This window comes from Alligator sinensis, unplaced genomic scaffold, assembly GCF_000455745.1.
Source record: "Alligator sinensis unplaced genomic scaffold, ASM45574v1 scaffold374_1, whole genome shotgun sequence".
Lineage (NCBI taxonomy): Eukaryota > Metazoa > Chordata > Crocodylia > Alligatoridae > Alligator > Alligator sinensis.
Genome location: NW_005842383.1, coordinates 952,820 through 979,086, shown reverse-complemented (window position 1 = coordinate 979,086; position 26,267 = coordinate 952,820). Strand labels below are relative to the sequence as shown.

Here is a 26,267-nt window from a genome sequence, read left to right as displayed (position 1 = left end):
TGGGGACTCAGAATGGATGGAAGAAAGCTCTATGAAGTCCTTAGATATTTCTTCACCTGATAGCGAGGGACTCACATACTGCACATCTGCACTATTATTCCCAGGGAATGATGAGGAAACGTCTGTTGTCCCAGCCTCAGCAGTAATGAGAGTAGGGATAGAAAGCAAACTAAGCTAGTTTGGAGTTACACAGTAACTAACAAAAGTAAGACAGCTGATCAACTTGCTGCATATGGAGTGTAAACTGTGTGGACTTTGTTTATATATTGTGCTTTCACTGAATGCCTTATAATATTCTTGCTGTGTACAAAGCGTGCTTGCTTTTTTTTTGTATTCCTAAAAATATTGCTGTGGAAATGTGGTAATAGAAATACATTTTTTATGCTGATTTGCCTATCTGTAGCATTATTGTGATTCAGACAATAGTAAGTACTACTTTGGTCTCTTGCTCAAGATGTGTTATGGTAGGCAGCTAAAGAATAACTTATGCACAGAGAGCATTTCTTCCAAGTTGTCAATGGAGGGTGACCTGTGCTTCTGAGGAGGATTTCCAAGACTCTTATTTGTGAGTTTAACTCAAAGGTAACATGAATTACAGTACCAGATGATTAATAAACAAAGTAACTGTGACTAGCAGAACTGACAGTGGTGGTTAGTTTGAAGTTAGGCAGAAGGTAGAGTACATTTGCACCTTGTAGACTAAACTACCACATTTATTTGAATCCAAGATTGGGTGTTTCACCTCCATTCAACATTAAGGGGGGGGGCCCTTATCTTAGATTCAAGTACAAGGTAGAGAGGGGGGCAGGCTGCTGCTGTGACTCTAACTCTGGCCCAGGGTCTGGGTCAAGGCCAGAGCTGCAGCAGCTGCCTACCCTCCCACCGCTCCCTTGGGCTAGGGATAGAAGTTACACATAAATCGGTTTAAGTGATCATAAACTGGTTTAAACCTGTAACAGAACAGAAGCTCAGTGCACATAAACCAGTTTCAAAATGACTGAAACTGGTTTAAGATGCACCTAATTGAAAGCAGTATCAGACTTAAACTGGTTTGACCTAGATCAGTTATGAAACTTCTGTCCCAGACCCCCATCTGGTTCAAGTTAAATCACAGTCCTCCAGCATCCCACCATGCTTTGCAGCCCTGGGTTGGGCCAGGCCAGGCCAGGCTGTCTGCTTCAGACAGCAGGGTTGGCTTTGCCCCTCTGTTCCCTAGCTGGAGCAGTGAGGGCTGGCTGGCTGGCTGATAAAGAGGTAGGGGATGGGTGGGGCAAGCCCAGCTGGGGATGAAGCCCAGCCTGCAGGGGGGATGGGACTGTCCCCTCCCACCCTCCACTGGCAAAACCTGGGTGGGATCTGGGGCCAGGGAGGGGGGTTAAATACTCCTTCCACCACTCAAACTTCCTGCTGGCTGTGACTGTGGACTACAAATCCCAAAGGCACCTGGAAGCAGGAAGAGGAAGTGATGAGCAACCCCTGCAGAGTCCTGCTCTGTGACTTTTTTTTTTTTTTTTTTGGATTGCCAATCCCAGAGACCAGCATGAAGAGGAAGCATACACACAGCCCCTGCTGGTTATGTGCCAGAGAGCCATGTTGTAGCACTCCCTGGCTTTGGCTTGAGCCACTGCAGGCAGGTGGCTGCATTTCCTCAATCAAAGGTAAATGTCTGTCCACTTCTATTCCAATTTAATCTGTGTATTTTAGACTAACCTGCAAAGACTGAATCAATTCAGCTTCTGGCTTCTTGACTAACTGTACTTAGCTTTGCAATTTTACTGTCAAGCGCACCTCTGGATCCAGATCCATTGCCTCCCAGGCGTGAAACATAAACAAGCTCCAGCCCAGTTGTGCAGCACTGTTCTGCTGTGGCTGCTGCGTGGCCAGGCAGGGGCCAGAGCTTGCATGTGTCCAGGAAGAAATGGAGCTGGAGCAGTGGGGCTGAGACAGGGGTAGTAGAGAGGAGGCAGAAGGTAGAGGCTGCAAGGGGGAGGGAGAGAAGCTGTGGGGGTGCAGGAGGCAGGCAGCAGGGGTGCAGACACTGTCAGCAAGGGGCAGACTGCAGGGGGGAGTGTGGTGGGGAACAAGTGATGGGGGCTGCCTACCCCACAGCTGCTTGCCCCCTCCTGCTGCTGCTGGTTTTCCTGCTGCAGAGGTTGTGGGGAGGTGGTTGAATTTAAGACAACCCTCCAAGAATTAGATTCTCCACATGGAAAATGATAACAAATTTAATTTTTTTCTCCATATATAGAATATAATTATTGCGGGGCAGGAAGCTGTCTTCAATTCAAAATCATCTTGAATTTGGGTAAATACGGTAAGTTAGAGATGCATAAGCTTTTGTAAGCAGTAGCTTATTTCATCAGATACATCTACCCTACTTCTTGCAGAACTCGCCACGCACGCATTCTGTAGATCTGCAGGGCAAATTGAGAGTTGTTGGCAAAGACCTGACACAATCATCACATGTATGTGCTGGTGACAGAGCTAAAGGAACAGGAGAGAGTCCCAGACTGCTTGGGCTGGTGTGACCAAAGAAAGCAGAGAACTACATTTACATCATAAAGCAGAACCTGTAAAAGGTGGGCGACTGGAATACCTAAGCAGAGACGAAAAATGTTGAATGCATGCGAGTCCTGCCAAAGCTGCTATAGGTGACGAGCATACTAATATCAAGGCACCCAAGGGGGAGAAGGGGGTGGAATTGGACCTCTAAAAACCCTGTGGGATTTCTAGTCCAACACCTAAGACCACCTGCTGATTCCCCAAGAAGGACTTTCTGAATACCTGGCTGTAAGGAGACACTCTGCCCTCAGGATTACATAAGACTTATGCAAGGCTTTCTCTTGTCTTTTTGCTTTATTACGTTCTGCTTTAAGTTAGACTAAGTTGCATGTGCTCTCACTGTGTTTTACTATATCTTAGCTTAGGCACATATTTTTGGTTGTCCTTTGTTGTGTGCTTGAGGTTGCAAGTTGCTGTGTTCAATACATGCTTGCTTCACAGACAGGACTATTGTTGTTCAAGCTTTTATGAATTCAATGTCACTACCTCTTTCCCCACCCAACCCCTCCTCAGCTTGGCAGGGGCTGCCCCCCCCTGCCCCTGACCCAGCAGGGAGTGGTGGTGGTGGGGGCAGGGCAAGAGCTTGGCAGGCACTACCCCCCCCTACCACGGCAGGCCCCTCCAGGCAGACCCGGGCTGGGGTCCCATGTGGACCAGAGAGGGGATTTAAATCCTCATCCTCCAGTGTGCTAGCCCGGGGCTGGGGCCTGGCCACGCCCCCTTTGCTTGATCGGGGGGGGGGGGGCTAGCCTTGGCATAAGCTGTCTACTCTTGGCAAGCAGGGAGGTATGCTCTAGCACCCCCTAGCTTCTGGCCTGAGCCACTGCAGGCATGTGGCTGCATTCCCTGAATCAAAAGTGAATGTCTGTTCACTTGCTTCTCAGTTTAATCTCTGAAGTTTAGACTAACCTGCCAAGACTGAATCGATTCATCCTCGGGCTTTTTGACTGTCTGTACTTAGCTTAACGTTCATAGTTAAAACTTTAATTCAGTAAGCTAAAACTAAGGTCTCTTGAAAATCCTATCCAAAAATAGTAACAATTGAAATGTCTATAAATTGCTGCTCTGTATATGTTGCAATTTAAGGAGTCCAGCAGCCTGTGACTTTTCACACCAAACTAGGTCATATTGCACTACATAGGAAGTTTCTTGGATTTTAATGGTATAAAGGTCCTGTTTCTAGCTGCGATATTTTGTTAGTTAAAATGTTTCCCCCTCTAAAAAGTTATTTCTTTTTAAACATGCTGCTTTTATTATTTGCTTTGCAATCGCTTCTACATCAAATCTGTGTAGTTTACAAGTAAAGATTTCCCCTAAGCCATATGCCAGCTGTACAAACTATCTTGGACTCTAAGGGCAAAAACTGGCTTTGGCGGCGGGGGGTTGGTTTTGGGGACGTGGCTTTTGCATCCTATACATTATTTCAGTCACAGAGGTGCTGCAAATCCAGCTATGATCTTAGCTATCCTTGAGCTAAGAGGTGTAATTGATTTTATAAATTATGAAATCCTGCTGCTAACCAAAAATTATTTTCCATTTAATTTACTCAGTCTTAGCTGGAAAGCTAATCAGAATAAAAAGTAATCCAACTTTACCTGTGTGGTTTTTTTTTTGGAGTTACATTTTTAGTATGATGATAGCTAGTTTTTAAACTTGTTGTTGGTCTGGATTGAAGTTGGCCCTTTGGGAATCAATGTATTTTGAAGGAGTAATTCCATGTTTTGGCAGAGGATGGAATAGTGAAAAGAGAAGTGTTAGGGGAGCAGACTTTTATATCCAGAGTCCTAAAGGGTGTTTAGAAGTTTTAACTGCTATAGACTTACAATAATATTTGACTGTGTTGTGGTGGAGCTGGATAAATAGGCATGGTGCAGGTGAGGTAACCAGAGGTGCATCATAAGTGTCACTTATCCCATGGTTATCATTGCTAGAAGCCATGTACATATTCAGTCTTTGATATGTTTCCAAGGTGTTCCAAAATACTAATTGAATTATGATCAAATGTTTCAGTGTGAAGAGCAGAGCACATACATCAACACTGTTACATTCTCTGCAGAATTCTTTCAAGATTATAGCTACCTTGTAAAAAGCCGTAGTTATCTGGTAAGAATTCTGTATTGCCATCATTCAGTGGGAGAGAAATGGTGCAAACAGTTTTCATAAAATAATGTTGTTACATAGAAAGGCGTGCATAATACTTGGTCTTAATGTATTGATTTTTTTCTCCTGTGACTAAGAATCCTTATTCCTTCTTAAAAAGAATGACTTCTGTTAAATGTTCCAGTGAAATCAGTTTTGGTTTTTGTCTACAGGGCAGAACCTTTCACTTTTTTTAACAGCAATGTGGGGAGGTGCCTGAGCACCTGGGGCAGAGTGGGGGTGGCTGCTTTTGGTTGCTTCTTGGCTTGCAATTTGTTTATGCACAGCAGCTAGCACTAACTACTTTCCCTCCCCTCCATTCTCCACCCCCCGCCAAGTCATTACCCAAGGTAGTTGCTCCTATTGCCTCTCCCAGTTATGACACTGATTCTAAAGTGCTCTTTACAGAGAAATCAGTGCAATTCTTAACTTATTTCTGTTCCTTTCTTAAATGTGTTGTGTCAATAAGGAAATAAAACACTTCATAGGTAAGGTAAATTTGGGCGTCTTCTAAACCCTACATTTTAGTATTAGGACAGATTAACTTTCTTCTAGGTCCCAGTTCTGCAAACAGAATATACATGATCAGCTGCATGTAAGCTATGACTTCATCTACCCAATGAGAATAAAGCAAAGGACATATTCAAGTCTATAGGTTTGGGCCTTAAACTCTTGTTTTCGTTCCTTCCTCCAGAATGTACACAACAATAGTTTGTTGCAGGGATCTTGTGGCTGTTAAGCAATTACAGTGATGAGCATCATTAGAGAACACTTTTTTAATATCATAATGCATCATGCAGATTGATATACAGCAACTTTTCAGTAGAAGAGAAAATTAAATCTAAGATTTAACAGTAAACTTCTGTGCTATTTAAAAACATCACAGAGGTTAAGAGAGAGATTTGCTCTGTGTTACTGGAGCAGTTTGAGAGTTAAATGCTTGATTACTAGGATGGTGAGATGATATAAATAATTAAATGGAAAAATGGTATATATCACTTTGTTTTATAGACCCGCTTTGAAATTGTACACATGCAGGGACTGCAGAGCTGGGATCCAGTGATAGTGTTGTCTTCCTAAAACCCATATACTGCTGCTCATACTATTACAAACCACAGCAAACTGGAAGTTGATTAGCTTCACCAGTTTTCATTGCTACCTCTGGGAACTTGGTAACAAGTCATTAAATTGATAATAATTGGGTTTGTTAATTTTATTATTGAAAATGCAGTGGCATACCAACAGGGGTGGGGGCAGTAGGGGGCCTTGGCCCCGGGCACCGGCCTGGGGAGGTGGAGGTGCCGACTGGAGAGCCTCCCACATTTTCTGTGTGGCCCATCTGCCCTGCAGGCGGGTTATGGGCTTGTTCTGCCATTCTGGCCGGAAATTCTGACTGATGCCTCTCCCTGAGCTCTCCCTCAGCTGAGCACCTGCAGCCGGGGTGCCGCGCTGGTAATTCCCCTGTGGATGTGCTGTGGGGCAGGAGGCAGGGCCCTGCACAGGCTGATTTTTCCACAGCCCCGCACCCTGCTCAGATTGCACCAGGGGGGTGCAAATGGAAGTTTTGACCCCCAGGTGCTGGGGACCCTCGGTACTCCCCTGTGAAAATGTAGCAGTTTCAAGGACCAGAGAGGGAAACCCTGGGGACAGGGAACTAGAAGTACTTCTTCACTAGCAGCCTCAGGGAATTTTTTTTTTCTCACCTATCTGTTGTCCCTGTAGAGAAGTTTGTATGGGAGGTGGAAGGAAATGGATACTGAAGGTGAATCCAGAAAAGGTATATACCCCCAGCTGTTACCGCAAAAATAATACATAGAGAAGCCAAGAAATTAGTTGAATAAATTGGGAAAGTCCCATGTTAAACACTTGTCCCAGATGTCCTATCACTTCAAATATGTGCTTTTGCAGTGGAGTACTGAGGGTTCCTGGCACCAGGGGCCAATGCCTCCATTTGTGGTCCCCCCCAGCATGATCTGAGCAGGATGCAGGGCTGAGGCAAATCAGCCTGTGCGGGGCCCCACCTCCTGCCCCATGGTACATGCATGGGGGAATTACCGGTGCGGCACCCCAGCTGCGGGGAGAATTTCCAGCTGGAATGGCAGAACAAGCCCACGATCCACTGGCCAGGTGGGTGGGCCCCCCCGTTAGTACACCACTGGATTTTTGTCCCATTTTCAGAAACTTCCCTTCCAGGCAAAAGCATTTATTTGAAGAAATTGATGAGATACCTGTCCTTGGTGTCTCACCCCCATTCTTCTCTCAGCCCCATTTTCACTGGCATGATCTGCTGAGACTGGAGCTTGGAAACAGCTGAGCATACTGGAGAGGGGAGCCTGTCCTGTTTTTGGGGTTCTAAAAATATGGTCAACCTAAGAAGAATACTATTACATATAAACTCCTTTTGTTCTAAGTAAGGCTGGCTGAATAGTATTGAATGACCATTTAATGGATTTCACTAGTAGTCATCCTTCACTGTAACTGAGTTAAACGCTGCTCAGTGAATAAGTTATGACCTGTAAAACTCTCTGACAAATATTTAATCCAACTTCTTGACCAATGCCAGTAGTACATTATACACTAAAAGCCCCTGAAAATTGATTAGCAATGCACAATTGAACATTATTTTATATTGTGTTTAACTAAAAATTTCATTGAATTTCAGAGGCATGTGGATTTTAGCTGCATGGTGGTGCAGACCCTTTGATACTGGCTAGCAGAACTTAGTTTGTAGACTACTAGATTTCAGGTAGCTGATACAAATCTGAGAAGAAATACTTTTCTTTTTATCAAAAATGTCTTTAGCAAGTGAAATAGTGCAAGAACAAAATGTCTATATAAAATTAACACTGACATGCTGTGCACACTAAAATATAATACCAATAATAATGGGACGTATGCTAATATGTAATATGTAATTGCAAGGAAAATTTGATCCATATATCAGCGTGATTTTATGGATTCTTTTGCATTTATCCACCTACATGCTGTTATCAAAATTGTAATTGGAAGCACATACATGAAATATAAAAACCGAGGAATTTAGGAATCATAATTTGTCAGTAAATCTCTATCAACTAATGAAATGCACATTTAATATTTTGAAACTAAATGAACTAGTATATTAAATAGGTCACGACTAATCATAAGTCATACCAAAACACACATTTGTTGCTTTCAAGCAAAGTAGTTCAGTGGAATTAGTGAAAGCATTCTAGATCCCCTCATGCAGCTCTCTGAAGCTAAGCCAAAAATAGTGGATGTTAATTCCATTTGTAGTCTAATCCTTTCCCTGCTGGTCTAACAAATTTGTGTATGATCATGACAACATATCTACCACAAAAGCATGGTTCCTTTTTTTGTGTGTACAGGTGTTTGTATATGCAGATGAAGAAGTCTCAATTTCCAAACTAAAATCTTTCAGATAGGTCAAAACTAAAAATAGGCGCCTTTAAACACAAGTCAGCAAGTATAGAATCTGATTATTGGAGATTTTCCTTGAATTTGTCCCCTTCCCACTGCCAGGTCCTGCTGCTATAGGAAGGACCCGGCTGCAGCAGGACCCGGCAGGGCACACAGGAACCACATGATGTGCTGGCTCCTGTCAACATGGGCCAGGCCCCAGGGCTGGCTCCCACCTCCCACCTCTTCCTCATGCCTGCAGGGGGGTGAGGACCTAGCCCAGCCCCATGTGGCTCATTAGTCTAGCCTTGCACTGGAGCAGGTCACACAGCTCTGGGATGCGGGGCTCTTGTGCGCACCTCCCTGGAGCCATGCAACCCGCTCCAGCGCAAAGCCAGACTAGCGAGCCTCAGGAATCTGGGCCCAGCCCGGCTGGGCTGCAGAGGGGTCCAGGACCCGGCTGAGCCTGGCGCGCGGTCCCCACGTGCCACACCGGGTCCTGTCACCATGGGCCCAGCCTGGCTGGGCTGCGGAGGGGGCCCAGGACCCAGCTGGGCCTGGCACGTGGTTCCTGCATGCTGCACCAACCCCATGTGGCTCATTAGTCTAGCCTTGCACTGGAGCAGGTCACACAGCTCTGGGATGCGGGGCTCTTGTGCGCACCTCCCTGGAGCCATGCAACCCGCTCCAGCGCAAAGCCAGACTAGCGAGCCTCAGGAATCTGGGCCCAGCCCGGCTGGGCTGCAGAGGGGTCCAGGACCCGGCTGAGCCTGGCGCGCGGTCCCCACGTGCCACACCGGGTCCTGTCACCATGGGCCCAGCCTGGCTGGGCTGCGGAGGGGGCCCAGGACCCAGCTGGGCCTGGCACGTGGTTCCTGCATGCTGCACCAAGTCCTGCTGCCACAAGACCAGCCCGGCTGGGCGGCAAGAGCAGCCCCAGGGCTGGCAGAACCAGGCTGGGCTCGGCGCACGGCCCCCACGCTGCTGCTAAAGGTTAGCTATGGGCCCTGGGCAGGGGGGCTGGGACCCTGTGGGGGATAGGGGCTGTGGCTCTCCAGGGGGGAGCTGGGCAGAGTGGGGTATTCCATGTGCTGTGTGGGAGGGGGCTGCACCCTGTGGGGGCCAGGGGACCCACCCCTCCTGAGCAGCCCCCACTCCTACCCAAACCAACCCACATCCCTCCACATCCTTCTCCTTTTTATACTGCTGGGGACAGCACAGGTGCTGGCCCCAGGCTCTAGCTCCCCCTGGCTGCAGATCTGGGAGGAGCCAGGCAGGGTTATTTTGTCCCAAGTGGCACAATTTGCTCCACACCAAAGTGCATGTCTGAGCACGTGCGCTGAGGCAAAAAGCCCCAGCTCAAATTTGCACCGCATCTATTTGAGCTGCTGCAAGCGCATGTGCTTGCATGTGTGGACGTGCCCTCTGAGTGTTAGCAAAATAAACCTGTCATTAGCACGTGAGGTGGTAGTATATGGACTCATACTGAAGGGGCCAGAGGAAATATTATTAAGTACTTTATTAGCATGTGTTAAAACTAGTTTTTATAGAAAGTAAGAAACCTCTGGGGGTTTAAGGGGTTTGCTTGAAGCTGGTGCTCCATGAATTGAAATACCACATTAATCCAGATGAAAAAGAGATGATGGAGGAAGAGAAGACATGAAGGAAAAGGACTGGACACACTTGTTTCACTAAACCAACAGGGAGGACTGATGGGAGAGGAGAAGAATTTCAGGTGTTTACTGGGGTTCTGTATTAAGAAAAAGATTTCTATAAGACTTCTGTTTTTATAGGAAGTTGAAATGTTTAAGCGTTTAAAATATGTAGTTGTATGTTTTTGATATGTAGTTGTTTCTGTGATTTATGAAGTCTTGGTAAAACAAGGATGCTCAATATGTGTAGCTTTGTAAGCTTAGGGTCATAAGTGTGTTTTTTAATAATAATTGTTTTTAAAAAAAAAAAAAAAGTTCCCAAAAGCATCTTGGCCTTTTTAACTAATATCAAATGTAGCACTGTGGAGAGGGTGTCAAGGCTGGCTCTGGCCCTCCTGGTGTCTGCCTGGCATTGCGGTACCTCCAGGTCCAGTGCTAATTCCCTGTGGAGGTAACACCTGCCTGTTTTTTGTTTGTTTTGTTTTGTTTTGTTTTTAAGGCGCACACCCCTCTCATCTTATATTTGAGTAAATATAGTAAGAAGGCATAAAGTCCTGTCTGATAGAGCTTCTAGCTTCACCGATACCTCCCTTAGAAGAATGCCAGTTAGTTCAGGGCCCACCATCCCAACCCCACACATGCCTTGGGTGGTTCTGAAATCAAGTGACTAAGTGCTTCAAGAGCTCTCTAGGCCCCCTGCGTGTGTGTTGATAGGAGGAAGGAGCTCCTTGGTATATTCAGCAGTACTGACTGGCTGTGTTTTCCCATTGTTCCACTTCCTAACGTAGAACAGCCAATCGACATGAAGTTCCTGGGTGGAGTGTTAGGTTTTTGCTGTAGGATAGCTGGGAAACCCTATATTTTGAAAGGTTTGATAATTAGGAGAGATGGAGAGCAGTTGTGGGAATGATAAGGGGGAATGAGCATTACCTTGCTTTGGTGGTAAAGGTATATCCAAAATACAACAATTTGATACTGGTTTGCCATGTGAACTTGGATGTGTCACTTCAGTTCACCAACTCCCTGTTTCCTCACTGACGCATGAGGAAAAGGATGTGCCTTTTCTTTTGTAAGATGCTTTGAGATCCATGTGATCTTGTTTGGGCATTCTGCCACCAAATACCCCTGCTCCTCACATTTGTGGCAGAATTTGGGTTGCCCCTGGTAGAAGACAAAGCCCCTGTGGGGGCCTAGGGAGATGCTGGGGGGAGATGCAGTATTTTGCCTGGTTTCCCAAGACATGCTTTTCAGCATTACTCTGGCTTTCCAGGCTCCAGTTCACACACCCAGTTTGTCTAGAACTTTCTCCACTTTTTCTACTTTCTCACAGTATTGTTTTAGCCAAACTCTCACATAATCTTCCTTTATTTGGCTGAAGTATGTTTGAATTATAACCAGTCTCCCTCTCCTTGTGCCTCCCCCAGCAAATTTTAAAAGCCTGCCGCTGGGGGTTTCCCTTTCCTGTCTGAAGCTTTTGCTGGAAATAGGCTCTGCTCTTGGAATCCCTGAAGCCAAGTTTCCACTCCACTGCCCTGGCAGGCAAATTAGCCAAAGCAAATTTGTAAGCTTTACCTTAAGTAGGTCCTGCATGATCTTGACTAAGTAATCTTTCTCCATTGGTAGTTTTTCTGAGTGCAGCTATCTTGTCTTCAGCCAGAATCTTACTGGGAAGTCTCTTCCCCTCACCTCCATGTTGTGGGCTCCTAACTCCTGGTTTTGGGGGTCCTCGCTTTCCTCCTCCTCCTCCTCCTCCCCACACCCTACACAGGGGTAGCTCAGGGTTCTGTATTTGAACTAATAAGAACAGACATTTTTGCAAAAATATATTTCTAGATAGGTATATTACGCACACACACTATAACTTTACCAGTCTTCAAATACATACACCATCACAGAATTGCAGACCCATTACAATATACACACACACACACACACACACACACACACACACACACACACTTTCCTGTGCATCCAATACAAAACTGGTACCTGTGTTCCTGAGCATCCATCTGCATTCACTTTACTGTTACAATTACAGTTCCTCTATTCCTTTCCGTGCTCTCTATTTTTTAGTTAGTTTTGCTGTTGCTTTCGTCATCTCTGTTGCCATTGTTGCTGTTCTTGTTACTCGATCTGCTTTCTTCTTTGCTGTCCTCACTTTCATCCTCGTTGTCAGTGCTCTCTTCCCCGGGTCCAGAGGGTGGTGTGGGGATGGAGGGTGGTGGTCCTTCAACAGTCTGCCAGTGGGACCTCTGCCAGATGATCTTTGCCACCTCTTTACCATCCTCTCCTACCATCTTTTGGCAATAGGTCTGCAGCTCATTCAGTTCCATGTTTGCACAGTCCTCAACCTAGAGCTTTGTGTGCTGGTACATCAGGAGGTTCCTGGTTTTCCCCAGGGTACTTATGATGCAGGAGACAAACTGGTCAAAGCAGGCTGATGGCAACCTCTGCTGTTTGGTGAGGTGCCTGTACAGTACCACCTCTCTGGTGATGGTCCTGACCCCTGTCACTACCCAGTGGAGCCAGGTGCTAGGGATCCTTATGATCCTTACTTTCCTTCACATGTCTTTGGCACATGGGCAGAACCACAGGAGGTGGTTGATGGTCTCTGCTGTGCCTTGGCAGGTTTCCTTGGGGCAGTTGAGTTGGCTTCTCTGACCCTCTCTGTGCCTCAGGGCCTGCACAAGGAATGCCTGGTGGGCTGCTTGCCAGTTCAAGTCCCTGTGGTCTTTCCATAGGCCCTTGAGAAAAATACACTCCCCAACACCATGGCAGCTATTGCCAGGGAGTGGGTCCACGGTTAACAGTCTCTGTAGCTCTGACCATCCCTGCATCTTCCTGTGGTTGCTCATGGTCACAGGGGCTTCTTTGCACAGGCCATACTTTTCTAGGACCTTGTAGAACCATGGGTGCTCTGTGGTCCACAGTCTCCTGTACTCAGCATTGTCTCGGTAGGTGCCCTGCAAAATACCTGGCAAAACAGACTGTTTTTGATTCTGCACCAGTTGCCAGCTTACAGATCTGGCATGTGGATCTTGCCCAGAAGAACAGAAGGATGTTCCTGTTTGGAAGTGATAACAACAGATTTTTTTTTTTTTTATTAATACATTTCATATTCTAGGTCAAAGCAGCCAGGTCAGTTCCAAGTCAGATCCATTGAGCAGAACTCAATCGTTCTGAAAACTATACTGACTGAGCAAGCAGAACTCTATTGTTCTAAACAGCATATATGGTGCTACAACCAGCGAGCATCCTCTGTCCCAGCCTCTCACCCTGGGACTTCAGCTACTCCCAAATCCATTGGCCGGCATCCTACGTGCAGACTTAAGTCTGGAGGTCTTGGGATTCGGATGTCTGCAGAAACTACAGGCAAGCATCCTCTTCAGATACTGAAAAGATACTATACTTGTACTACCTATATTTTTGTGTGTGTTTTTGGAAAATGTTTCATATTTCATGTCAAATTAGCCAAATCAGTTCCAAATCCTCTCAACTGAGCAACACTCAATCTTTCAAACACCATACATGACACTACAACCAACAAGTATCCTCCACTCCAGACTCTTCAGCCTGGGGCTTCAGGTGTTCCTAAATCCATTGGCAGGCATCCTACATGCAAGCCCAAGCCCAGAGGTTTGGGGTTTGGATGCCCCCGAGTCTCGCTTGCCCTTAACCAAGGGCCACAGGAGCAAGCTAGGGAGAAGTCCCCCATTTCCATAAAGTAGACATGTAGCTGAGATCCTCCCACTGGAAGCTGGCCAGTAGAAAGCTAATTACAAGACTCATAGCGTATGCTGTCTACAGTGCATTGGACAGGGGTGCACCCTCCACTACACAATGTAAATCCAACTTGGTGTCAGTAACAGATTAGTGCAGTGACCACACTTGACCTTAGTCCACAAGAAGCCAAGTAATGATATTGTACTACCTAGATATAGTACAAACTACTTTTTTTTTTTTTTCCAAAAATAAAAGATTTCTCTCTTTCTCTCTCAAACTCCACCTCCGAAACTCTGCCAAGTGGCCCCTGTGGTTCACTTGGCAGCAAAAAGCACACTAGAAACACGTTACACAGTTTGCACCACGTATTTGCACACCCATCTCCATATCTGTACCACCACTCACGGCTCTCCTCAGAGGGCCTGCTTCTGAAAAGGTCTGTGCTGGACCCCTCTCAACCTGATGAAGTCTACCATTTCTTTCCTGTCTTGTCCTCTTCTGTCTTCCTGTAGTACCAGTCCATTTCACTTAGTCCCATTTTAATACAGTCCTTGACTGTGAGCTCTGAGTGTCTGTTTAGGAGCGGGCTCCTGGCTTTCCACATTGCATACCTGAAGCAGGATATGAACTGGTCAAAGCAAGCTGTTAGTCAGGTGCCCATAGAGAACCATTTCCCTGGTCAGGTCTCTGAAACTTGTCACCACCAGGAGAAGCACACGGACTTTCTTCCACACCTCTCTGGCATATGGGCAGTCCCAGAACAGGTGGTCAGTTGTTTCTGCCTACCAGTGGGAAGTCTGTCTTAGGCAATTCAATGAACCTCTCTGCCTGTACTGCTTTTCCATGCCTGTGTGGGCAGTGCCTGATGGGCTGCCTGCCAGTTCAGGTCTCTGTGCTTCTTCTGCAGGTCCTTGTGGAAGATTCAATCCCACACCCCCTGGCAGCTGTCACTAGGTAGTAAGTCTATGGGCAATATGGTGTCTCTCTTCCTTACCACCTCCCATATCCTGTAGTGGTTTACCAGGGTCACTAGGGTAGCACTGTGTAGCTTATATTTCTCTCAAAAGTACTTCAAACTATGCATGATTAGCAAACTATGCTTCAAAACAAAAGGTTCACGGTTCACCACATAGTTCATTGAGCTGGGCCCCAGCAGAGTCAACAGTGTTTCAAGCCATGGTGACCCCACAGCTCAGCACTGCTCAGTATTGTATACTTTAGATACCATCCCCACAAAGGAGCCATGTGCTAATTAGCCCCCCACTCATGACTGGAACCTGGTGTGCTTAACTTGAGTCCTGGGATCCTCCAAAAATGGATGTGTAGATGAGGTATGAGGAACCTGGTCTGGCTTCACTTCATGGAGGGCAGGGCCACATTACTTGTATGCAACAGGCTGAGAAAGTGGGCAACAGAGGGATGAACTGTTTGGAGTCCCATTTGGTGGTTTGCCAGACATTTAAGGCTGGTAAGAAATGGGGATAATTAGAAATTGGGGGGGGCAAAGGTTCACCTCCACTGTGGGAGTGAAGGAAAGTTGAAATGTAGTCAAAATAGTAGGTCATCATGCCCTGAGTAAGAGTTGGTGCTGAGGAGGACTGTGCTGAGTGAGCACTACCATATAACTTATTTAGATGGGCTGCACTATCCAGCCCAGGTGTTTTTCGCTTCTCCTGTGGGCTCAGATTAAGTGTAGTCCTATGCTTGCCTGGCAAGGGAAATACCATGATCGCCACGGTGGCTTCCTAGTAGCACCTGGGGAAGATGGCTATGCTGGCATGGAATAGAATGCACATAGGTAATGCATAATTAACCTTGGCTTTGTGCCCACTTTATGGAAATGGGAGACTCCTCCCTAGCTTGCTCCATGGGGCCTTATGGCTAGGGGCAAGTGAAACTCAGGGGCATCTGAACCCCAAGCCTCCAGACTTGTGTCTGCAAGTAGGATGCCCACCAAAAATTTTGGAAATATCTGAAGCCCCAGATGGGGGTAGAGGATGTTTGCCTGTAGTAGGGCCACTTATGGTTCTGGAATGTCTCTCAGATTTGGAATTGAGTTTGGCTAATTTGACTTGGAATACAGAAAATTTAATTAAAAAATAAGTGGTTTTTGCTTCTCTGGGCTTGGGCCTGCACATAGGGTGCCTGCCAAAAGATGTGGTATCTGAAGCCCCAGGCTGAAAAGTGGAGGATACTTGCTGGTAGTAGGTATGGTTCTTGAACAGTTCAAAGGTTTTGGAACTGATCTAACTGATCTGGCTAATTTGACCTGTTACACGAAAAATTTTCCTAATAAAAAAATTAAAAAATAAGTGTTTTTTGCTTCTCAGTCTCTTGTGAGCCAAGATCAAGTTGGGACATCTGAATCCTAAGATCTCTGGGCTTGGCCCTGCATGTCGGATGCCTTCCAGTGAGAGCCTGGGACATAGGTTGCCCACTGGCTATAGTGCCATACATGGTATTTAGAACGATTGAGTTCTGCCTGCTCAATCTATGGTTTTTGGAATGATTGAGTTCTGCTCTGTCAATATGATCTAGAACTGATTTAGCTGATTTGACCTAGAACACAAAAATATTAATTAAAAAAAAATTCTCATGGCAGGTTCCCATCACCCTAGGGGTGTGGAGAAGAGTAATTGTGCTCCTGCTGATCATGGCATGGATCAAGACCTTGACTAGAGGGTGGTGCTGTTTGGTCACTTGAACAAGCAGCAAGGGACCCTGACAGACTGTTTCAATGAGTTGATCTTCTTCAAGGACATCCACAGCAGAGAGGAGATTAAAAGCTGAGCAACTTAGAGAAGAAAGGGACTTTTAATCAAACTGTTGAAAATATGTTTTGTTTTTTACAACACCATTTAATATCAGTGACTAATGAACACCTAAGAGAAAAGCTGTCTCTGTTTAAAAATATCCCTACCTTCAGTTAAGTTGAGTGAGGTCTTTGGACACCCCAAGAACTGCTCCAACAAATTCAGGGGAGACCAGACTTGACATTATATCTTAGCAATATCAACAGAAACCAAGCAGGAAAAAAGTCCTTTAAGCTGTAATAATAGACAATAGAGATACAATAATATGACAAGATTTTGATTCCAACTGAGGGAAAAGTTCTTGCAGAAGAACAGTAACAGTAAATACAAATGTATCCACTGGAGAATAAAGAAGGATGCTGTATTTTGGTTTCTACAGATCCATATGGACTATGGAAAGCAAGGAAAGCTTAGGAAGTAGGTGCTTGGGTATTATATCTTTTGGCCTCTTGCATCTCTGAGTATATATTCAGTTCTGGGTGGATTTTTAAAATATTTTTTTCCCTTTCTTGCAGGTTTTTTATTATCATGGCTGCTAACAGCCGCCCACTTCAAACTCCTTCCCATCAGGATACGCTAAACTCCATTTACCATGATTCCTTGACTGTCAACAACCATCCTCTGTCTAAGAGCTCCTCCAGTCTAGCATGCATTGGGCAACTGAGTTCTGAAGAAAGACAGAGCAACAAACAAGATCTCAAGAAGAGTCTCAGTAGTACAGTCTGCCAAGTGCTGGCAGGTGAGAATGATGCCAGAAATGCCCTTAGTCCTGAATTGTCTGCCCTGCAATCTGGAGCAGTTGAAAGTGCATCTGCAGCCAGAACAGTGAGTGATCAGTCACCTGCTAACAATGCACAGAATAGAACCCAAACTGCAAATCATTTGCTGGCTGACCAGACCCCACACCCTTGGGAGGGGAAGGATACTGTGATGCATGTCAAAAGTAGCACTATTGAAAATGTTCCTACAGTCTGTGGTGCATGCCAGCAAAGTGCGAATAGAGTAGGAAAACTAGGAATTGCAGTTCAAAGAAGTCATTCCGACCTAGTATGCAGCTGCAAGCAGCAGGGTTCTGTCACAGAACGGTTAGTGGATAACTCATCTTTACAGAGTTCAAGATATGGATTCGGAACATATGAAAATACTTATCAAAACTGTATGGTTCTGATTCCAGCTTTGCATAGAGACCACAAGGTACCCACAAACAACTTTGAAAGTGGTGGTGTTCCACAAAACAGTACAGTTTATACAGATCCTGGAACATTTCACAATACTGGTTTAGGACCACACATGCCTGGGAATGGTTTCACAAACAGGACAATGCATAATGAATCAACTGGGATTATCCAGGGTGGTATAATTTGCAGTAATGTTTCAAGCAGTATGTACTCCCCCATGATAAAGACAATTCACAATAGTACTGCAGTGCCCTGTAACACAAGACATGAGTCTGTCATAAAGGTAGATGCTACTGTTCCTGCTTATTGTCATTCTTTACCAATATCATCTATTCAACTTGTTCCAAGATTGGTATGCTCAATTAGTGAGTCAGGAAAAGAACAGGTAACTCCTGGATTTTGTCATTCATTTTTTACTTCAGAAGCAACAACTTTTCCTAAACTGGTGTCATCAGTTAGTGAATCAGGCCTGGATGCAAAAAGAATTCTGAAATGCTGTCATGTTCCTAGGGAGCAACTGCCAGACACCCAGCACTGCGCTCAAGAGAGCACAACAGAACAGGAGATGCAGGCTGCTTACCTCCTCTTGAATAACCCGCAGTGTGCAGACATGATGAAGACTAAAGACACATGGACTATGACCTCTATGAATGACTTAACCAAAGCACTGAAACCTCTTCTTGAGTGTAAAGATGCAGAAGTGCAAACCATTTCAACAATAGAATACAAATCTGTGGCCACAAGTCCATCTGTTGTGATACAAGACCACCCTCATGTGTTTCCAGAGGTTAATCTTGAACCAGATCTAGAGGATGCAAAATCTCCAGTTCGTGAAGTCAGATGGGATGATGAAGGGATGACATGGGAAGTATATGGGGCAGCTGTGGACCCAGAAGTCCTTGGATTGGCTATTCAAAAGCATCTTGAGATTCAAATAGAACAATTCCAGACAAACACAATACAGCTGTCTAGGAAAGGTACTGAGGAGCCTTCGGATAAGGATCCATCGCATATTACTAAAGGGGAGAAGAAACGGCCATTTAGAACAATGATGCACTCTCTGAGAAATCCAAGCTGTTGTACCCGTTCCAGTACTGCAGTGGAATGAAGATAGCTGCTTGACTGCAGCTTTTATTTCAAATTGTAAAGAAACACTGCCTCTTAAGAATTAACACAAATGGTTGAACTGTCTGCACTACTATAATGAGTTTGGATACTGAGCTGATGTGAAATAGAACTCAGTAAGAAAGAAACCAGAGGAGCTGGGGATGTTGAGTTATGTACATCACCACCTACAAGCTCTTTACTTTTTTATTTAAAACAGCACTGCTCTGTTCTTGTGTACGAGATTTAATAACATTATAAGGAATGATAGACTTTTATTCCTAAATGACTGTTCTTTCTAAGTTCTTATTGTTGTATGTCTATATACACAAACTAGGATTACACAAATAGAATAAAACACTTGAATTCTTTAGTAAAAAATTCTTAACCCTAAGACCTATTGCAATGAAATTGTTATGGGAAATAGTATACTATTTTAAGCTATAATTGAATTGCATTTTAGATGTTATCATAGTGTAAATGCCAATTAGTAATACCTAAAATAGAAAACTAAAGTTTAATTGCCATATAGTTAACGAGTGACAATGATCTGTTAGATGAATAAGAAAAGTAGCTTCAGTCTATAAACTGGATATGTTACAGACCAATGTATAGTTAGAGGGCTACTGCAAGAGGACTACTGCAATAGCACTTACATTAGACTGTAATTATAGTGAATTAAACTTTAAGTATTCAAAAGAATTAGTGCTTACACTGTAACTAAGGCACAAGTATACAGTTACCAAAGGTACCTAATTACTCATGCAATCTGGCATATTTTTTGTATAATTGTATTTTAAACACAGGAAGCAAACTTGTATCTTGGATTATGCTGTCATACTTTGTGTCTATATTACAACTGATATGGAGCTGATTTGGTGTTTCTTACATTAAATGTAGTTGTTTATGAAGTCTGAATGTCCATCTACATTGAATTGTGATTTTTTTTTTTTTTTTAACGGCACAAATGATAGATCTTTTGTCACAGAAATACCTATTTAGCTGTAACCTCTACCTACACCTCATGTCCTATTCTGGGAGAGAAGCATATTCCTAAAGTTTGATCACTTGCCTGTCCATCTTCTCAGTAATGCAACAAGAACTAAAGGAATTTCTTCTAATTAATATATTTGCACATGTGCTCTATGGAATCCCCTATTCCCAAAATATTTCTTAATTCAGATTATAAACCTTTTAATGCCTTATGTACTTCTTACAAGACACAGTTTCCCCCCCAAGTCAGTGTGAAGGGGAAAAAGTCCCTTGCCTTAAATTTGTATAAAAGGAAACCACATCAATACATTATATATTATTAAACTGCTGCCAAAAGTAGCATGTGCTCAGTAATAGAAGCCAACTGTGAGGTTGATTAATTGCAGCCAATACTAAGCATAACTATAATATATATGACCAATATTAGGTAAACATGCTGATGGGAATCTCTCTCTCTATTTTTAAAATTTTTTTTTTAAAGAATTTTGTTGTGTTCCAAGCCAAATCAAGTCCAAATCCATGAGCCACTCCAGAACTATATGTGGCCCTACAATTGGTAAACATCCTCCACTCCCACCAGGGGTTTCAGATTTTTCTAAAGTCTTTTGGCGGGTATCCTACATGCAGGCCCAAGCCCAGAGGCTTGGGGTTCGGATGCCCTCAAGCTTTGCCTGGCCTCGGCCATATGGCTGCATAAGCAAGCTATCCAAGCCAAATCAAGTCCAAATCCATGAGCCACTCCAGAACTATATGTGGCCCTACAATTGGTAAACATCCTCCACTCCCACCAGGGGTTTCAGATTTTTCTAAAGTCTTTTGGCGGGTATCCTACATGCAGGCCCAAGCCCAGAGGCTTGGGGTTCGGATGCCCTCAAGCTTTGCCTGGCCTCGGCCATATGGCTGCATAAGCAAGCTATGGAAGAGCCTCCCATTTCCATAAAATGGGCTTTAAGCCCTAACACCTCAGTGGGTACTAAACCATGCCAGAAAAAACAGTTATCCTGGAAAAGGCTTAAGAAAAACTGCCTTCTTAGACCCAGATACATGGTGTTTCCCCTACCAGGTAAAGGATAAATGAGTACAGCCCATCTGAATAAGATATACAATGGTGCCCACTAAGCACAGTCCCCCTTAGCACCAACTCTTATTCAAGTCATGGTGAGCCACTGCATTTCATATATTTCAACTTCCCTTCATTTCCACAGCGGAGCTGCACCTTTCTTTCCCATTTCCATTGAGTCCTAGTTCTTCACCAGCCTTAAATGTCTGGCAAACTTCACCAAACAGAGGCCTTTTTTGGTCTTTTGGCTAAGATGAAGCAAGGCTGGGGTCATCCAAACCTCAGAGCCTCTGGGGCTTGTACATAGGATCCCTGCCTGGATTTGGGGAGTATCTTAAGTTTCAGACTGATGGGTGTAAGAGGGATCCACTCTGATTTAAAGTGCCCACAGTGTCTCATGCATCAGTATCCATGCACTACAAAATGGTGGTGGGGGTGCTTTAAACCATGGATGGGTGTTAAAGCACTGCCACTTTGAAGAGCGGGGACGCTGGTACGTGAGACATGGAGAGTGCTGGACAATGATGGGACTGCTGGAAAATGCTAATTAGGGGTATGCAAAGCAGACTCTATTCGATTCAGATTTGGATTCAGCCCAAATCAGGGACAGTGATTTAATTCATTGATTCATATCACTGACCCTGATTCGATTCAGCCAAATCTGAATCTGAAGATTCAATGCTGATTCATAGAATCAGCGATTTGGACATAGACACAGTTTTAAATGTTTTTTTACATACCTTGAGATGCCAGTGTGGCTTGTGAATGCTGCAATGTTGGGGTGCATGGAGCATCCCACAGGAGTGTGGAGGGGCCCTCCACATGCCTGACGGTGAACCCAGAAGTGGATCAGAAGTAATTCCAGTCCACTTCCTGGTCCACCAGGGAGCACATTGAGGGGCCCCCCTGCGTACTCCTGACTTGGCGATTGGCCACGGGGGGACCCCTGGTGCCCCCCCAGGCCCAGGAGGCACCAGTCGCCAAGCTGAGGGGTGCGGGGTGGGGGCCACCCTGGCGTGCTCCCCGGTGGACCCAAAAGTGGACTGGAAGTTTCATAGTTTGTAGGGTCGGAAGGGACCTGAGCAGATCTTCAAGTTCGACCCCCTGTCATGGCAGGAAAAAGTACTGGGGTCAAACAACCCCAGCAAGGTGTTCATCTAGCCTCCTCTTAAAGACCCCCAGGGAAGGAGCCACCACTACTTCTTTTGGAAGTTGGTTCCAGATCCTAGCCGCCCTGACAGTGAAGTAGCGCCTCCTGAGATCTAGTCTGAATCTACCTTCTGCCAGCTTGTGACTGTTATTTCTTGTCACTCCTGGGAGTACTCGAGGGAACAGGGACTCCCCCAGTGCCTGCTGGTCCCCTCTGAATAGTTTGTAAATGGCTACTAGATCCCCCCCTCAGCCTTCTCTTGTGGAGGCTGAACAGGTTCAGGTCCCTTAGCCTCTCCTCGTAGGGCCTGATCTGCTGCCCCCTGATCATGCGAGTGGCCCTCTGGACCCTCTCCATGTTGTCCACATCCCTCCTGAAGTGCAGCGCCCAGAATTGGACGCAGTACCCCAACTGCGGTCTGACCAGTGTCGCATAGAGGGGGAGGATCACCTCCTTGGACCTGCTTGTGATGCACCTGTGGATGCATGACAAGGTACAGTTGGCCTTCCTGACTGCATCCCCACACTGTCAGCCCATGTTCATTTTGGCATCAATAATGACACCAAGATCATTTTCTGCCTCTCCACTGACAAGAAGGGAGTTCCCCAGCCTGTAGGTATGCTGCTGATTCTTCCTCCCCAGGTGCGGTACCTCGCACTTGTCAGTGTTGAAACCCATCTTGTTTTGCTAAGTGCTTCTGGTCCACTTCCAGGTCCGCTGCCAAGCGTGCTGGGGACCACCCCCCCCACACACTTCTGTGGGACAATCCATGTGCCCCAGCGTCACAGCATTCACGAGCTGCCTGCTACCTAGAAGTATGTAGAAAAAACATTTAAAGCTGTCTCTATGTCCGAATCTCCGAATCTTTCCGAATCGATTCAGAGGGTTCCAATTTGATTCGTAGAAATTAAAGGGTCTCCTGATTCGTGTCAGATTTGGAGATTCGGCCACCAAATTGGGCCAAATCTCTGCTGAATCAAATCGGGGACTGAAGCTTTGCACAGCCCTAATGCTAATTAGCAAGTTCCAGCAGACTTGAATCAAGTCTGCTCTGCTCCAATGGCCAGTAATTACAGTGTGTTAGAGCAGCCTCTCTTCATGTCCACAGGCACCCATTATTCCTGATATCCTGGTGCCCTATGATGCTTCAGTGGAAGGCAGGAATTTTACCTGCCTAGAGGTTGTACAGTATTATAGTGGAAGCTTCCTTTGTGACCTTAATGATGATGAATCTGTGCCTCCAAGCACATGGTTCAATACTAGAAGGAGGTGTTACTGCTAAGAAAAAGAAAACATCCCTTTTGAATTTGATATTTGATCCTGACTTTCTTTGGTAATGAACTGAACAGACTGACCATTTTCTATTTGATTATTTTATTAAAATCCCTGGTGCCCTTCAGGCATTAAAAAAATCAATGTCTTAATGTTCCAAAATAGGAAGACCAAAACTAATGCACAGTCTAGACCATAAAATTAGCTTATTTGAAGTGCTGTTGTGCTAAGTGCATCATTTTAATATTTGAGTTAAATTATTAACCCTGGGCAAAAGCCTAAGCAGACTATTTTCAGGAAATGTGATTCATCAATGTCAGCTACAGCTTGAAGCCTCAGGTTTCTAGCAGCTGCCTCAGCCTTCTGCATTCTCACACCATAAAGGTTTTAATGAATGGATGCACATAGTGTATGGTTTTGCTAATCTCACCGGTGACCTTATCCACTCTGAAGTTGCCTTGCATCTGATTACCCCACAGAGAGCCTCTTTGGAGTTAAGCTCTTCCAGTTCAATAACTCTTTTCCTACTTAATTTTCTTTTTCTACCGCAGAGTCTGTGGTTTCACGTCATTTTGGACTTTTCTACTCTTATAGATAAATCTGCTTTAGATATAATATTTATGCAACAAAACTGGATTAATGGAATGCATGTGTTTCACTTCCTTCTGTACATCTTTAGTGTGCAAAGTATCACCAGCTGTGTGTTCTTACTTGCATGTACTGAGTATGTAAAAGAAAGTAATGTTTTCTACTACGCAGAATATTACAACATTGGTGATGAACTTGTACGTTACTCTTTCACTTATTTCCAGAGACTGCAGGTGTTGTTAGGTCTAAAGCATGGGGGTAATCTGTGGCATAGGTGCCAGAAGTAGCTCAGGCAGTCTCTGTGCATGGCACATAGCAGATTAGTGAGGGGACAGGCAGCATAGCAACAGATAGGACAGGAATTAGCAAAACAGCAATCCAGGCAGGGAGCACAGGGCTGATAACAGAAAGCAGGGCAGCAGATTGGGCAGAGAAAGGATTCAGAATAGCAGGGTGGGGGGCTAATTTGTGGCATACTTGCCAAAAAAGTTGTCCTTCCATTTGTCTACAGTGCCATTCTTTTACATAAAAACAAGAACACCTCTGTCTTCATGCAAATCATCAGTTCCTATCTTCCACTCTTCATTCATACAAAATTTCCATTAAGTCAATGGAACTTCTGCCTGTAGGGTATAGCCTAATGCTATGTAGGCTCATCTACATGTGCTATGAATGTACTGTAAGCTTACCGCACAGTATGCTTTACCTGGCAGGGCATCTATACATGTGCCCATCAGGAGCATTTCAGGGAGCAGTTCAGTGCAGGGCTACTTTAGCCCTGCAGTGCCCCACTACAGCAACCAAGGGGAGCTCCAGGCTCCCCCAGGTGCCAGCTCTGGGCTGGCAGGGGGTCCTGGAGTCAGGCTCTGGTCTGGGGGGCGGGGAGGATGCTGTCCCACCTCTGGGGAAGCTTCCTCCTGAGGCCCCATGTCCAGATCAGGGCATGGGACTGGGAAAATGTCCCATCCCCCAGCTGCTGCTTCCCAGACCTATGCCTGACAGAAGCATGGGGCTGGGAAGCAGCAGCTGGGGGAGGGGACATCTTCTCAGCCCCATGCCCCAATCTGCCAGTTAGGGCATGGGATTGGGAAGCAGCTGCCTGGAGGTAGGGACAGTTTCCCCACCCCCTGCTGTCTGGACTGCATAACGCAGGGGTGGGCAAAATACAGCCGCAGGCTGGACCTGGCCCACCAGCCCATTTTATCTGGCACGCAGCATGTGGCAAAGCAGTGGCTGGACTGGATTTGCTGTGTGCCACTTGGGATGGGATGGGACAGGCCTGGCTGGGCCGGCACCAGTGAGAAGCAGCGGCTGAGCCACGTGCTGCTCGGGACCAGCTCAGCCGTGGCTTCCCCTCCCCAGTGCCAGCTTGGCCAGGCCTGAGAGGCATGCAGCAAAGCCATGGCTTCTATTTACCTCTGCCAGCCTGTCCCGGCTGGTCCCAAGCGGCACACAGCTCAGCCACCGCTTCTCTCCAGTGCCAACTTGGCCGGGCCTGTTGCATTCCGAGAAGCATGCAGGGAAGCAGCGGCTGGACTGGCTTTGCTATGTGCCACTCCGGATGGGACAGGCCCGGCTGGGTCAGCGTCGGCAAGGAGAAGCAGTGGCTGAGCCACGTGCTGCTTCCCTGCACTGCTTGGGACGGGTTGGCACCAGAGAGGCAAAAAGCCGTGGCTGAGCCTGTGCCAGGTAGCATGCTGGGAAGTGGCACATGGCTCAGCTAACTCAGCCGCCACTTCTCACCGGTGCTGACCTGGCCGGACCCATCCCATCCTGTCCTGAGCGGCACACAGCAAAGCCGTCCCAGTCGCTGCTTCCCTGTGTGCTGCTCAGAATGCGACAGGCCTGGCTGAGTCAGCAACAGCAAGGTGAAGTGGCAGCTGAGCCGTGAGCCACTTGGGACCGGACAGGCCAGGCTGGCGGAGGTAAGTGCGCAGCTTTGTGCAGCTGTTCCCAGAGCCCTGGGGGCTCCTGCCGCAGCCTGGGGGACTCCGCCCCACTTGTACTGTGCCCAGTGTGCACAGAGGATGAGCCGGGAGCCCCCCAAGCCCAGCATTCTGCCCCTGCCAGGCAGCATCCTCTCATGGGCAGGGCGGTTGCACCCTATCCCACAGAGCTGTGTGGGCGAGGCCGGACTCCACTTTGGGTGCCACTGGAGGCCCAGCTGTGGCCCAGTCTGCGGAGCTCTGAGGCAGCCCCCACTCCCTTCCCAGCCCCCCCCCGCCTCCAGCTACTCAGGGGTGGTCTGATGGCTGCCTATAAGTTTATAAGAGGTACTCACCAGGATCTGTGGGAACGTTTGTTCACCAGAGCACCCCAAGGGATGACAAGGTCGAACGGTTACAAACTCCTCCAGGACCATTTCAGGCTGGACATAAGGAAAACTTCTTTACTGTTCGAGCCCCAAGGTTTGGAATAGCCTGCCACTGGAGGTGGTTCAAGCACCTACTTTGAATGCCTTCAAGAGAAATATGGATGTTTATCTTGCTGGGATCCTATGACCCCTGCTTACTTCCTGCCCCTGGGGCAGGGGGCTGGACTCGATGATCTTCCAAGGTCCCTTCCAGCCCTAGTGTCCATGAAGTCTATGAAGTCCCAAGTGCCTGGCCAGGCCAGTCTACCTGCAGTGCCTCC

The 26,267-nt window shown here is 46.2% G+C and overlaps 1 protein-coding gene across 3 annotated transcripts in view; it reads left to right on the top strand.

The window, feature by feature from the left end:
- Positions 1-19,471, top strand: part of GPRIN2 (G protein regulated inducer of neurite outgrowth 2) — a 73,298-nt gene extending 53,827 nt beyond the window's left edge. For 2 of the 3 annotated variants that reach the window (XM_025210975.1, XM_006029508.3), the window contains one exon: positions 16,804-19,471. In XM_025210975.1, the coding sequence (XP_025066760.1) occupies positions 16,817-18,574 (1,758 nt within the window). In that variant the 5' untranslated portion in view covers positions 16,804-16,816 and the 3' untranslated portion in view covers positions 18,575-19,471. Of the gene's footprint in view, positions 1-1,638; positions 1,659-2,248; positions 2,315-16,803 lie in introns of those variants that run through there. The other variant, XM_025210976.1, reaches the window with a different exon arrangement.
- Positions 19,472-26,267: the final 6,796 nt, after the last annotated feature.